Raw genomic sequence first — 14,976 nt, 5'->3', positions numbered from 1 at the left:
TATAGCACAGAATAAAAACTTGAGGAGAAAAGAGGGTTTGCTATCCTGGTCAAGTGAATGGTGTTGATTCTTTCTTCATTTCCTAGTAACAAGCCTCAAATAACTTTTGGTAAGGTTGATAATTATCCTGTAAAATTAGCTGGTAGTAAAATTGATTGCCAGTAATATACCATTGGAAGGTAACAGTTGGGGTGCTAGCCTACACTGGTGGTCTAAACAGTCCCTTTTGTGTAGACTTCATAGTCACATACGTGAACACTTTCATTACTGGTTTCAGAGTAGCAGCCGTGTTAGTCTGTATTCGCAAAAAGAAAAGGAGGACTTGTGGCACCTTAGAGACTAACCAATTTATTTGAGCATAAGCTTTTGTGAGCTACAGCTCACTTCATCGGGTGCATTCCTCCGATGAAGTGAGCTGTAGATTGTTTAGTCTCTAAGGTGCCACAAGTACTCCTTTTCTTTTTACTTCCATTACTGCATAACTTGTTCACAGACTAATTTATGGCATGTGTGTGGACTTTTTTGATAAACAATTATTTGTAGCTAGAATCATGCATTTTGCTTTATAGCAGCTTTTTCAAGCTGAGCAACTGAATAACACACTTCAAAGTATATATTTGGAATTCACGTATTGGGGACATAATCCTGCAGCAATCTATCTTGCTTTACAAGAATTTTAACTGTGTAAGATCAGTTTGAAATTTCAAAGTCAACATTTTTTTTATTATTATTATTATTATTATTATTATTTTATTTTAAAGCAAACCCCAAGTTGCTGATATAGCACCTTTCAAAAGTAATATATCCTGGAATTAAAAAAAAAAATTGTAATTTTTCTACTCTTCTGTAAATTTCCCCCTTGCTAACTGATACATGAAAGCACTGAATTTTTTTATACAAAAGTGTTGTCAAATGTGTAAGGTAAACTTTTTTGTTTTTTGTTTTTTTTTTTAAGTGAGCATTTCTATAACTTCGGGTGTTACAACTAATCATAGAAGGAACCAAATTTTCAGGCAAAAATGACTTTCTAGTTGATTCTCTTCAGAACTTTGCACTACTCCCATTTCATGTTTAAGCATGCAAAACCATCTCCTTGCTTGCCGGAGAGATTCCTTTTAATACTCAAGTAGTAAACTTTCATGATAAAATATGGAAGAAAGTCTTTTTGTGCTTGTTTCAGTAGAATTTATAGTTGTATTTTAAGATTCCCGTTCTTTACATTAGAACTAAATATCTACAGACTGAGAACTAGTGAAGAACCCAGTTTTGTAAACCTTACACATGTTGGTGAGCACTCACACAAATAGTCCCAATACCTTCAGTGGAACTGCTTGTGTAAGCGCTCACCAGTTTGAGAGAGGGTTGTGCATCTTGCCCTAAAACAATAAATATGGTAATTTAGATGATCACGTTATTTGATAGCTTCAAGTGATTGAACATGACAGTTGATGTAAGGCTTGAAAGTGGCCTTGAAGAGAACATTCTTCATAGCTAGGACAGTGTAACGCTTCTTGGGGATACTAAGAGTTGCAAGACACCCCACTGCTCCCTGCCCTTAGTGTGAGGAAGCTTTGTCTGTGCCTGCCATGCATCAGCACGGGCACCAGCCATGGGCAACACAAGTCCTCCTCTCCGGGCCTCAGCGGCCCTGCTGACACTCCTATGGGCTATTACCAGCAGGAGAGTGAGTTTGTATGTGTGTCTGTGGGGGGGGGCGGGGGGAAGAGTGAGAGAACCTGGATTTGTGCTGGAAATGGCCCTCCCTTGATGATCACTTTAGATAAGCTGTTACGAGCAGGACAGTGGGGTGGGAGGAAGTTTTGTTTCATGGTCTCTGTGTGTATATAATGTCTTCTGCAGTTTCCACAATATGCTATGCATCCGATGAAGTGAGCTGTAGCTCACGAAAGCTCATGCTCAAATAAACTGGTTAGTCTCTAAGGTGCCACAAGTACTCCTTTTCTTTTTTCTTTTTACGAATACAGACTAACACGGCTGTTACTCTGAAATTTGGCTCCAAAGTTTCTCTCTCATCAACAACAGTAGGTCCAATAGAAGATATCACCTTGCCCACCTTCCCTCCCTAAAGCAGCCTTTTTTGTTGGTTCTCATAAGTGGTCACGTAAGACAGGCTCCACTAATCAAAATTCAGTTCCATGATCCCAAACTTTCTGTGTAACCAATAAGCACTTCCATGGTTTATGTACAGTTTGTAATTATGCATTTATTGTGGCTTGTTACTGCAAGCTACATTAGCTTCTTGGAATTATGTATTTACGTGCCTTGACTAGCCATTCTTGAATAGCAGGTCTGTCCTATTTGCAGCAGATATCTCTATGCCAGTGATTGTCAAATTCTTCATATTGTGGAGTGTATTAAGTAGTCAAGATGAAAATGAACATGCTTGAGTGTGTAGGGTAGAGCTGCTTAGTTAGATATCTTACTTTTCTTTTCTCTTTCTTTTCTCCCCTGTGCTTAATCTTTCAGTAACTTCTCTCATTGCCTGCAATTACAGCGGCTCTAATCTTTTCAGGTTATTTCATAGCTTGGCCCTGTCCTTGGGTATATTTGCTGCCTCTCCAGTTTCATCATCTGCAAATTGGATCAAACTTGCATCAAAGAAACCCCAACAAAGATAGTTATGATTAGGCTTGGCATGATTTGACTTTTATCTGTAAATATCAATTTCCCTGTGCAACAAACTCATGAAAAATATTTCTATTAATAATCAAAATTTACACATAGGCAAAGAAAGAAACTTAAGGCTGCTTAAGAACTTAGTGAGATTTAAGGATATTTACATTGTATATTTTGATGTGCTGTTGACAATTTGTGTGTTTAATGGTTATAAAGCTTTAACTTTTTGAATCTATATATCTACTGTCATTAAATAATTGTCTGATACTCTACTGTTTGACTCCCCTGTAATTTCCTACAACTGTAAATTTAAATAGATAAAAACCAAAAAAATAAAATAAAATTCTGCCAAGCCTAATGATGATGCAGCTCTGGAGAGTAAGTATACAGTAGTACTTGGGTTTGGGTTTTTTTGTTAGTCTCAAAACCCTGAGAGCTGTTGTCCAGCCCAGAATTTCTGGGAAGCATCTCTGCGAAGAGACAAATTCTTTGCTATTGTGGCACCTAGAAGTGCTCTGAGCATCACTGGTGGTCCCTGCACCACAACTGGGAAATACTTTAGTGAGCTTTTGATCGCCATGTTTGGGTGTTTTTAGTATAAATAAAATGTTAACACCTCCTGCATTATCTTTCATAGATGTCAGCAAGGGACCTGGATCCAAGAAATTCACTTTTTCCGTGAACTTTGCCAGTTACCATAAAGTTTCTTGCAAATTTATGCAACTTACAGAACGATACTGGCTTATGAAGGCCTGTTTCTGTGTGATGCCTCTATGCTGTCTGTAAATCCATCTTTCCTATGTCTACTTTAAACTTCATGGCACAGCCATAACAAGCAAGTAAGGGATGTGATGGCATTAATATGAAGGAGGCTAGCGTCACTAACTGGTCTCAAATTTTGTGGACTTAAATATTTGTCCATGTGGCTTAGAAATTTCACAGCAAGTCTGATGTTTTGTCAGTCTTCGGCATCTGGGAGGGCAGACATTTTCCCTTCTGTGTGAGTGTAAAATGTAGAACTCTGAGTGAAGGACTAATAATAGTAAAGCCAGAAATCATAGGACTGGAAGGGACCTGAAGAGGTCTTCTAGTACAGTCCCCTGCACTCAAGGCAGGACTAAGTATTATCTAGACCATCCCTAGCAGGTTTTTGTATAATCACTCTTTAAAACCGCCAGTGACGGAGATTCTACAGCCTAAACCGCCCTTGCTGCAATTTAAGCCCATTGCTTGTCCTATCCTCAGAGGTTAAGGAGAACAATTCTTCTCCATCCTCCTTGTAACAACCTTTTATATACCTGAAAACTGTTATCATGTCCCCTCTGTCTTCTCTTCTCCAGACTAAACAAACCCAGTTTTTTCAGTCTTCCCTCATAGGTCATGATTTTTAGACCTTTAATCATTTTTGTTGCTCTTCTCTGGACTTTCTCCAATTTGTCCACATCCTTCCTGAAATGTGGTGCCGAGAACTGGACACAGTACTCCAGTTGAGGCCTAATCAGCACACAGTGGAGAGGAATAATTAGTTCTTGTGTCTTGCTTACAACACTCCTAATACATCACAGAATGTTTGGGTTTTTTTGGTTTTGGCCAACAGTGTTACACTGTTGACTCATATTTAGCTTGTGATTCACTATGACCCCCAGAACCCTTTCCGCAGTACTCCTTTCTAGGCAGTCATTTCCCATTTTGTATGTGTGCAACTGATTTGTTCCTTCCTAAGTAGAGTACTTTGCATTTGTCCTGTATTGAATTTCATCCTGTTTATGTCAGTGTTTCTCCAGTTTGTCCAGATCATTCTGAATTTTAATCCTATCCTCCAAAGCACTTGCAACCCCCTCCAGCTTGGCATCGTTCACAAACTTGTAAGTGTACTCTCTATGCCATTATCTAAATAATTGATGAAGATATTGAACAGAACTGCACCCAGAACTGAACCCTGCGGGACCCCACTCGTTATGCCCTTCCAGCTTGACTGAGAGCCACTGATAACTACTCTCATGGAACAGTTTTCCAACCAGTTCTGCACCCACCTTATAGTAGCTCCATTTAGGTTGTATTTCCCTAGGTTGTTTATGAGAAGGTCATGGGAGACCATATCAAAAGCCATACTACTTTTCCACTGGACAGCCTTGCCTACTTTTCAGACTTGATCTCCCTACCTCTGCCAATGTGACCTTACTCTCCTGAGTAGAGCTTGCTAGATACAATCAAATAAACCTGCCACCTAACTCCTACAAAAGTAATTGGCCAAGCATTCACCCGGTTTCTTCTGCAGTCAGTTTCCTGTTTAACATTTTCAGTGCTGCCTACCTTATCTGGATACTCTGGACAAAATGCACCTCTAGTGCTAGTTCCAGTGGACTGCTGACATTCACAACAGACACTGAAGTATTTGAAGGGATTAAATCAGTGCTTCTAGTAAGACTCTTTCACCTTTTTCCACTTTTTCTGTTGACCTGTCCCCAGTACAGAATATTCCATGCCATATGCCAGAATAGAGTTTAGATTTTTTTTTACTGTCTGAATTACTGTATTAGTTTTATGCAGAAACAAGCTGGCTAACCTAATGATTCTGTGCCATTTGGATGCATGTACATTTAAACACCACTAGAGAAGCTCTCAACTCCTCATTCGTCCTAGGAGGAAAAAAAGGCACAACGTCTTGAAAACCATTGCCCAGCATTGCTGCTGCTGCTCACATCTACCTAATCCTAAGGTCCACCCTTGTTGAGGAGAAATATGTGACCCATTTGCTTTTCCTTCCCTCCAGATTTACAGGAACGGATGGGCCAAGTGGTTTTGGATTCGAGTTGACGTTTCGACTAAAGAGAGAAACAGGGGAGTCGGCACCACCTACATGGCCAGCAGAGTTAATGCAAGGCTTAGCCAGATACGTCTTCCAGTCAGGTACTGTAACATTAAACAATTGCTGCCTTGTTTTCTATCACTCTGACTCTGATGGGTTACGTGAACATCAAAGTGCTGGATTTGAATCTTGTATTTATTCAATTAAATCTCTGCCATTTTAGTCTTGATCTGTCTTGTGTGGAAATGCTGTTTGGTCAAAATAAATGTGTTGCTTTCAGCAGCCAACTGGTAGATCTCTGTGCTACTGTACAGGTGATCTAGGTCCCCCCTACCGTGAGCTGCTTGAAGGTACAGAATGGTTAGGCCTTAATAGGAAAGGGAGTCTTTGGGATTACCTGTTAGTGATTCCTCTAGACAAATGAGGAGCTGCTCAATGGTGGAAGAAGATGGCTTTGATATGAGGTCTTAGGGAGGCAGGGGTTAAAGCTGAGACAAATGGAAATCCTCAGGGCTGTGTCAGTGATATAGAAGATCTGCTAGGAAATGTTAACTTTCCCATGTGGTATAGTATAACTGAACTTAACATAAAAAGTGGTTACAAGGAGGAGGGAGAAAAATTGTTCTCCTTAACCTCTGAGGATAGGATAAGAAGTAGTGGTCTTAAATTGCAGCAAGGGCGGTTTAGGTTGCACATTAGGAAAAACTTCCTAACTGTCGGGGTGGTTAAGCACTGGAATAAATTGCCTTGGGAGGTTGTGGAATCTCCATCATTGGAGACTTTTAAGAGTAGGTTAGACAAACACCTGTCAGGGATGGTCTAGATTAGCGGTTCTCAACGGGGGGTCCATGGCCCCTGTGGAGCTGCAAATAGGTTTCAGGAGGTCCGCCAAAATAAACGAGAGCAGGCCTCGTATCCGACTTGCTGGTGCCCAGGGCAGAAAGCCAAAGCCCAAGCAACTTAGCTGTGTGGGGCCCCCAGCAATTCCCTGTTTGCTGCCCCCTAATGCCAGCCCTGGCTTTTAATCTACTGGATATGAGAAAACACAGTTGTGGCACGGGTGGGTCATGGAGTTTTTATAGCATGTTGGGGGGAGACAGGCTGAGAACCCCGATGTAGATAACTTGGTCTTGCTGTGAGTGCAGGGGACTGGACTAGATGACCTCTTGGGGTCCCTTCCAGTTCTACGATTCTGTGGTTCAGTAAATGGCCCGTTGGGTAGAGTATCAATTCACAATGTGTTTATACATGGGATTCTGTGGAGTGATTGTGCATATAGTGAATGCCTTTTTGATCCAGTTTTGGGGTTCTTAGCTGTTAAAATAGCTTCCTAAATCAGTGATTACTAAGCACGCACAGATTTGTAACTGTTTCTCTGCCAGTTAATAAATTGCTCAGTAACTTCTCTGATTCTGTGCTGTTTTTTCAGTCAGATGAGTGACTTTTAAATTGGAGGGGCCCAGAAAAAATAGGATCACCGTCAACTCCCTTACTGCTGATCACGAGTGCAACCCCCCTGCGCTCAGTAGCAGTACTTACATGGTTGCTTTCTTTCAAATGCTGACTCAACAGAACAATCTACCCACAAATCACTTGTCTTGATCTTAAGAATGTCACTTGATGCTGGGTGGAATGAAGACATCTTGTCTAAATTTGGCTGTTGAAGTGGTGTGTAGGCCCATTTTCACTGTTGCATCATTGCAATTCAGGTTCAGTTGTTCTTCTTTGAGATTTTTTTGCCTTGGTTCCTCACAACTCCTAAAGCAGTTGTATTCTATATGATTCCCATCAGCTGTCCCAGATTCAGAGTCTGGGTGGGAGTACAAGATTTCCCACCTAAATCTGATATATGCAACTCTTATTTAGCTTTCTAAAGCATTTGCTGTCAGTGGATGCATTAATAAGGCTAGCTTTTTCTCATGCACTTCTGAGTTGTTTGCCTCTTACTTTGCAATTGCCTCTAATGTCTCACTTAGGATGTTAATATTATTTAATCAAGATTTAAGGCCATTTTTGTAGCATTTCAAATCCCTAAAATTCTGTATAAGTTCTCATACCATGCTTATCAGCATAGTGTCTGAGCGCCTTCCACTTGTGCATTAAGCTATGTGACTAATATCCGTCGCTTGTTTGTCCTCATCCTCTCCCCAGGAGGAGGTGTGTACACAGTAGTGTTTTGACAGGATTTAAAAAAAATACTTAGTGGCCATGTAAACCATGTTAGTCAAAGAGACAAACTTTTGAATCTCTTCATGTTGCATTTCTTGGAGCAATCCAGTAGTAGGAATTTTGTGTGGACAAAGTGACATTTTTTGTTTCTGTGCATTTCGCGTGAGCAGCAGACGACAGGTTGTGTACGTGTATTTGGTGTTAAGCCATTTAGAACAGATTCCCTACAAGAGGACTTTTCATGCTTTCTTCAAAATACATAACTCCATCTTTCAGACCTGAAACCATAAAACCAGCTTTCGAATATTCTCTGGAAAGAGCATTTGTCTTTGCTATGTACTTCACTTTTAATTGGTCCGTGACAGTCAGTATTATCCTCTGTTGATTCAGATTGATGCTGTCTTTATAGCCCTCATGACTTGTGTTCCAGACACGCTTCAAATGTTTTTAATAGACTGTTTGTGGTTCTTACACAATTTTAAAAAAAAAAAAGTATGTAAATCAAGGATTAACTTGCAAAGTAAACTGTCCCTCGTGGTAGCAGCTAAGCTTGCAATTGTGAGGCTATAACTAAGCATTGGAGAGGCCATCTCTTTCCCAAAATAGAAGGAAATTGTGTGTTGCTCAATGGGTAATCAAACTACAGTTTATTTTGCTACAAAGCTTGTTCAGCAAACTCTTATCGCTTGCTTTTCTGGCGTAAATAACGGTCTCTGAATTACCTTACTGTAGCTGAAAAGCGCAGACCCTATCTCCCTCAATCACCGACATCGGGTCAGAGCACTGACGGACACATTTGAAATGGATTTGGCATAGGGCATGCTCAGTGGTGGATTTCTTCTTATTCCCACCAGTCACCACAAGTAATGCCTGGGGAATCTAAATGCACCCGCCCCTTCCCCTCACAGCTCAATCTCTTGCCCCTACACCTGATACAACTCAGTACTTTGCTCCGCTCCCACTCATTCCCACCAGCCACCTCTGCTGTGGGACTCCAAGGCGCTATGATAATACAAATAATGATGACTGACAGCTCAGAGCAGCTGTATCTTGTGTCATGTAGCCTACCTCTAGCCTCCTCTGTTGTGCTTGTGGGGGAGGCGGAAACTGACACTAATAGTCCTTTTTTTCTGGGTAATGAGAATATTTTCAGCTTGTCTTGATCACTTTGCAAAGCTGAAATGGATAATTCTGCTTTGTCCTGCTTTCCTCCCTTCCTTGGTCTTGGGCAAAACTTTAATGCTATACGCTGAATATTAAAATGCACCTGTTTCAGAGTAGGTTTTTCTCCTTGAAACACAATCTGCCCAAGGCACATTATGGCACTAACAGCGTTTTCTTATGCTCAGATGTTTCCTGCTCAGAGCTCTGTGCCCATCCTGTTGCATGGTGTGGCTGTCAAATGCCACCGTGATCAGCCTGGGTAAGGACCTGGATATCAAATCAATAGTACTTTTTAAACCTGTGGAGGTTTTAATATTTACAAATGACCTTTAAAGCATTTGCTGAATCAAAACAACTTGAGTCATGCTCCGCACTTCACTCTCTGCACAAGTAGAAAAGATAAAACTGGCCCAGTGTATGGGTGGTGGTCTCAAAGCCACATCTGGTAATGGGCTCCAAAGCTGTAGGGCCAGTTAATGAATTAGGGCTCGTCTACACAGTGCACTAGAATCATAGAACTGGAAGGGACCTTGAGAGGTCATCTAGTCCAGTCCCCTGCACTTAAGGCAGGACTAAGTATTATAGTCTGCACTAGAGGGGCATAAATTTTAGTGCACACTAACTGGCCCTTGTGGACGTAGTCATGTTTCAAACGCATACTGGGGAACTTTGTGGACCCTAATAGGGTCCGCAGGGGCTGGTTAGCGCACAATACGCTAGCATGGTCTAGAATTTACACCCCTCTCGTGCTCACTATGCACCGTATTAGAGGTAAGATCGTACCTGTGAATAAAAGCCAGTTTGTTGTCATAGGTATACTTTACCACATCCTATAGGATATGGGGGTATGGGATGACATTATACCCTCACTGTTACTGAATAGTTTCATATGAAGGAGATAAAGGGAAAAATTCAACCAACTACTGTTTAAAATAACATTACCCATGATTCTAGAACACTTCTCACAGATGGCACCTGTGCTGTCACCCAAGTCGCATTATATTTTGTGGTGGACACTTTTAAGCACACAAGTGTCGCACTCCTGTTTCTTTTACTTTTTCTGCATTGCTGCTTTACTTTAGACAGTCTGTCTTCTGCACCAATTTTTAGAATTCTTCAAGCTTTGACTTTGCTGTTCATTGTAACAAACACTTGATGCTTTGTGCTTTTGATTAAATAGCACTGGCTCCCCTGCTTCAACAAAACCAAGTTTGCAAATCTTAGTTCTATTTGTGGCTTTATCTGTTCTTGATTTTTATCACTGTTTGACCATGACCACAAATTCCAACTGTTATTTTTAGTTTAAAAAAAAAAAAAATCCTAGAAACTTTGAAAATGAAACTGTTCGCGATTCAGTGACCTTAACTCGTCATGGTTCATGGTTACATTGGGAATATCTCATGGTAGAACAGATTTATGCCTCAGTCCAAACTGAGTGGGGTAGGGGAGGGAACACTGCTCCAATGGAAAATCTGTTCAAGGCTTTTTAGGTTTGTGGTTAACTCTATGCTGCAGTAATAAAATAGTTTTACCAGTTTTGAAAGTGTTTTTGTTTTTTTAAATTAAACTATGCAATACCTTCATTCTCAAGTTAAGTCTAATTGTTTTCAATAATCTACCTAATTGCCACATGAAAGTAGTACTGTATTCATGTCGCACAAAGATTAAGCTATTGGGTATCTGAGAACTTGTACAGTTTCCATGTTTCTTCGCCTGAGACAAATCAGTTATATTCCTACAGCATGCAAGCAGTTGGATTTTGGAAAGATCTGCCAGTAAATGGTACATCATAAAAACAGCAAGGCAGAGTATGCATCATATTAGTTGTCCGTGAAGCTTTTTGCAATAAATGTTTGTCAGTTTCTTAAATCAAATGGACTTAAAAAATATTAGCAGCAAATCAAGTTTTTAAAAGGGAGACCTCTACAGATTAAGCACACTTAAACTTTCTCTGTGGTTTTCCTGCTAGCAAATTGTTCAAAAGTTTAAAATCTGTAAATGACTGTTCTAAAATAATTATTTTAAATACTGAACACTAGTATTTAAGACTTATGATGTGTCTAGTTATTCATATGACTGACAAAGTATGCCTCTTTGTACAAGCTCTTTGTTGCAATAAACACTAGGTTGTAAACTCCTTGGGACAAGGACCGTCTTTTCTGTGTTTGTACAACGGCTAGCACTGTGCAGTCCTGGTCCATGCATGGGGCTTCTAGGCACTCTGGGTAATACAAGTGATGATAAAAAGGAAGACTTTGATTAAGCAGGGCAGCCTGTGCTCCTGTGCTAAAATTTAACGTGGATTTTGGTTGTTACTTTACCACATGGAGGGAAGTTGCTTTTATAAGTAGAGCTCGAATCTCAAGTCTCTTAGATTATTGTCACTGAATTATTCTTTATTGATAGGTATTAAACTGTTAAATTTCTTAAAATTTACTACATAGAATTGATTCTACCAATACCAATCACACATGTCAATAACAATGTCATCTGGACTACCATAAAAATTAGAACAAAGGAATTCAGGCTTCAGAAAACCCTATTGACATACCTTGTCCCTTGTTTCTAGTGATCAGTGAGAATTTCATCTTTAGTGTGTTTAAAAAAAAAAAAAGATTAAGAAATAACTTTTTGGGTTCTCCTTTTCCAAAGTTACTGTAGGAAAAAATTTCACAGCTTTGAGTGGCTCTGAGCTGCAGGTAACAAATGTTGCGATGTGAGGAACTGACAGAGCTTTCATGGCACTTACCTGCCTGGCAAAACTTGCTTCATACTAGCAAGGTGGAGAATTTTGCTTCTGTGCATGTAACTGATTTAAGAAGTTATTACTGTTATGTGGATCTGAATATGGTGACTATTTAGGCATAATGTAAGGCGCTCCCCCCCGCCCCCAACAGAGGTGCAGAGCTCCTACAACGGTGTTAAAGTCAGTGGGAGCTGTCTCAGCATCTCTTTAAAAACAACAAACACAACTAAAATGAGGATTGCCCAAATTCATCTTCATCCCAATTCCAATGAGTAGTAACATCATCTGACTATCTGAATCTGCTTTATGAATGTTAACTAAGTCTGTCCTAATAGCCCCATGAAGGTGGCAGGCATGTTAATTTTCTCTGTAGAAAGAGAGACTCATTTGGATTAAGTAATTTGACTAAGGTCATACAACCCAAAGCAGTCAGACTTCATAAGATCTTGGCTCCTAGAGTCTTGCACTAATCACTAGACACTTCCCCTCAAAGTCACTAATATCTACAAGTGTATGCTTTGTCCAAATGACTGTTTTTACATGCATGGTTTTAAATGCTCTTTTATGCAGGCACATTCTTCTGTAAAAGGGTGCTTCCCTGAATACAAATGAGATTTGTCTAGCTTTTATAAAGTGTTGCTTATTTCCTCCCAGTAGGATGAATAAAGCCAAAGAGTTGCCTAGTTATTCATATTATTTTTCTGACTCTTTGCTTTTTTTTAACCCCAGACTCATTTATCATTTTTTACTGGTTGCTATGGTTCTGAAACATATATGCAGTTCCCAGTGTAGAACTGGCCCTGTCTTCCCTGCAGTATTTCAGAACTTTAGAGTAGAAATGGAGGGGATTACCTGTGTTTCAACTCCACAAAAGAATAAATCAGCTTATACATTTGTTTTAACAAAGCAGGTATGCAGTTAACTTTGCTGCACATAAACACTGGAACTTCTTCTGCAAAGTGAAGTTCTTATAAAATATACTGTGGGCCAGTTGTTTGCCTTAGGTGAGTAGAGCTCAGCCCTGTAAGTAGACTGCATGGTTCAGTTCTGTGAAGGGGTGTGGAAACGTAAGTTAAAGTCCCTGTTTCCAATTTAGCCGAAGTTGGGCATGGCCAAAACCTATCACTATCCAGGAGCGTGCACAGGAATTTAAATTTGACTGCTTTTGGAGGAGCATGTTAAACACACACACATTATACACATTAAACCATATCAACACACACGCATACGTCATATCGTATGTGCATAGAAGTAAACAGCAGTACACTCACCATTTCAATGAAAATCCATGTGCCGTGGAGCCATCTGAATAAATGTATCCACAAGTACTTGGCTGCTTGGGGAGAGCATGCCCATGGTCGCTATCTGATAGCTGTGTAGTGGTCCATGTGAAATCATTTGGGTCTAAGCCCAATTCCTGTTAGAGGGATCATTCCCACACGCCCCCCCCAACCCGAGGGGGGGCCAGGGGAGAGCCCTGTATTGAAGTCATTTTTGACACTCACAGGAGAGATGGCCAAACACTGATTGTGTGCATATGAGTGAAGGTTTATGTGGTAGTATATGGATAAGCTTGTGCTAATGGTGCCAGTGATCTAGAAAAGACAAATGACAACTCTGGAGGCAGAAATCAGGCAACCAATGTTAAAAAGACTATAAAAAAAAATATTTGGCTATATCTAGAATGATTCTGAATCATAATTTTGTAGGGATGGATATGTGCACTCTCTTGAAACAAAGGTTTCCAAGAGTTACACAAGCAATACACTTCAGCTATGTCTGTGCTAAGCTTTTTCTCTTAATTTCCCACTGGTTCAACTCTCATGAAGCTCCAGGGATGAAAACATTACTCTAGACTGCCTGTTGGCATTTTAACTAATCATCTAACCCTGCTCGAAGTAGGTCTAGATGAGATGTTGGTCCAAACACCACAGGCTTAGCTATGTTCATATTCCCACCAGCACAGCTGGCCCTGCAGTAGCAGTGGTGGGGAAATTAAGAAAGTTGAGAGTAGGTAAAGCCTTAGGGTGTCTGTCTGGGTCCCAGGATTCAGTTCTGCACACTTGTTTTTTATTAAACATAGATCCTAGTTGGGGAGGGGGCTAAACACCTATCTGCTTCCCTGATGATATAATTACTATAGGGCTCTCATGAAGCCTTATTACTGTTGCGTTTAGTCTTTGATATCAAACATTTTTCTCTACTGTTTTGACATTGTGAATTTTCTGGGCAGAGCTCACTGAAGGGGGTTTTATTACAGTTCTGCTCTTCTCCCCCCCCCCCCCCCCCAATGCAATAGTGGTCTTCTGGCTTCTTTTGGCATGAAAATGGCTTCACTGTCCATGAAGAGGAGGCAGAAAAGTTGCAATGGCAGTGACAACTGTCAGATTTTCTTCCTAGTTTGTGAACTCTTCAGGGCAAGGACTGTTTCTTTGTGCAGCCAGCACATAGCACATTCTAGGCACTACCATAATACAGGTAATAGTAACAGTCATGAATGGAACAGCAAATACAATATCAGGGACTGCTTCTGAGTTATCTCTAGATATGATATATGAAGCAATTCACTCTCTGAACACCTCGCAATCTTTACCTCCCAGAAGCATTCAGACGATAATTAAAGTGCTGATCCCCAATTTTGCAGATGGGGTACTGAGGCAGAGCGAGACTAAGCAATTTGTCAAAGGGGTCTCAGACTGTGGTGGAGCTGAGACAAGAACCGCGGCCCCACAAGTCCTAGGTTAGGGCCCTTGCCGCTGGACCATTCTCCTTGTTTCATTTAGCAGGACTAGTTTGCAACAGCATATTGATTTTGATGATACATCTCAAAGACTTTAGTCAGAAGCTAATGAGGAAATCACAAACAAGGATAGATTTAAACACCGTGCCAGATTACACAGTGTTGCTTCACGGAATTTTGCAGTTCATGCAGAATTGCCACTTCTGCTATTCCTGAGAGCATACATGCAATTAAACCAGTCGTCCCTGAACTTTTCAGGCTCACATGCCCCCTTACCCCGTCCACGCCCCGCCGGGAGTGGGGCCACGGCTCGGGGGGGTGGGACACAGACAGGAGTAAGGGGGAGAAGGCTGGGGCCACAGCTGGGGGTGGGTCTGGGCCGGGAACAGAGCCATGGCTTAGGCCGGAGGCGGGACTGGGACCCCGCCAGGGACAGGTGCGGAGCCACGATCTGGGGATGGAGCCAAGGCTGCGGTTGGGGCCGGAGCAGAGCTCAGAGCGGGGCTGGGTGATGCTCCCTCCCCACTCCTCATGGGGGCTGGCCTAGGCCCTGCTGTGCGCCCCCCCTCCCTGTGCTCCTCCATGCTCCCTTAGTGGGGTGCGCCTCACAGTTTGGGGACCTCTGAATTAAACTATCAAGGATTTTGGATTGTTAAATTCACTTTCTGCTGCACATCTTCCCTCATTCCTACTAAGTGGGCAATGCCTGTC

General features: G+C 41.2%; 1 protein-coding gene across 2 annotated transcripts in view; it reads left to right on the top strand.

The window, feature by feature from the left end:
- SUFU (SUFU negative regulator of hedgehog signaling) overlaps positions 1-14,976 on the top strand; it is a 118,089-nt gene that overhangs the window by 23,302 nt on the left and 79,811 nt on the right. For both annotated transcript variants that reach the window (XM_074959462.1, XM_074959461.1), the window contains exon 3: positions 5,411-5,547. In XM_074959462.1, coding sequence (XP_074815563.1) covers positions 5,411-5,547 — 137 coding nt within the window. The remainder of the gene's footprint in view (positions 1-5,410; positions 5,548-14,976) is intronic.

The sequence above is a fragment of the Natator depressus genome, chromosome 7 (genome assembly GCF_965152275.1).
Source record: "Natator depressus isolate rNatDep1 chromosome 7, rNatDep2.hap1, whole genome shotgun sequence".
Lineage (NCBI taxonomy): Eukaryota > Metazoa > Chordata > Testudines > Cheloniidae > Natator > Natator depressus.
This window is presented reverse-complemented; position numbering and strand designations above follow the sequence as displayed.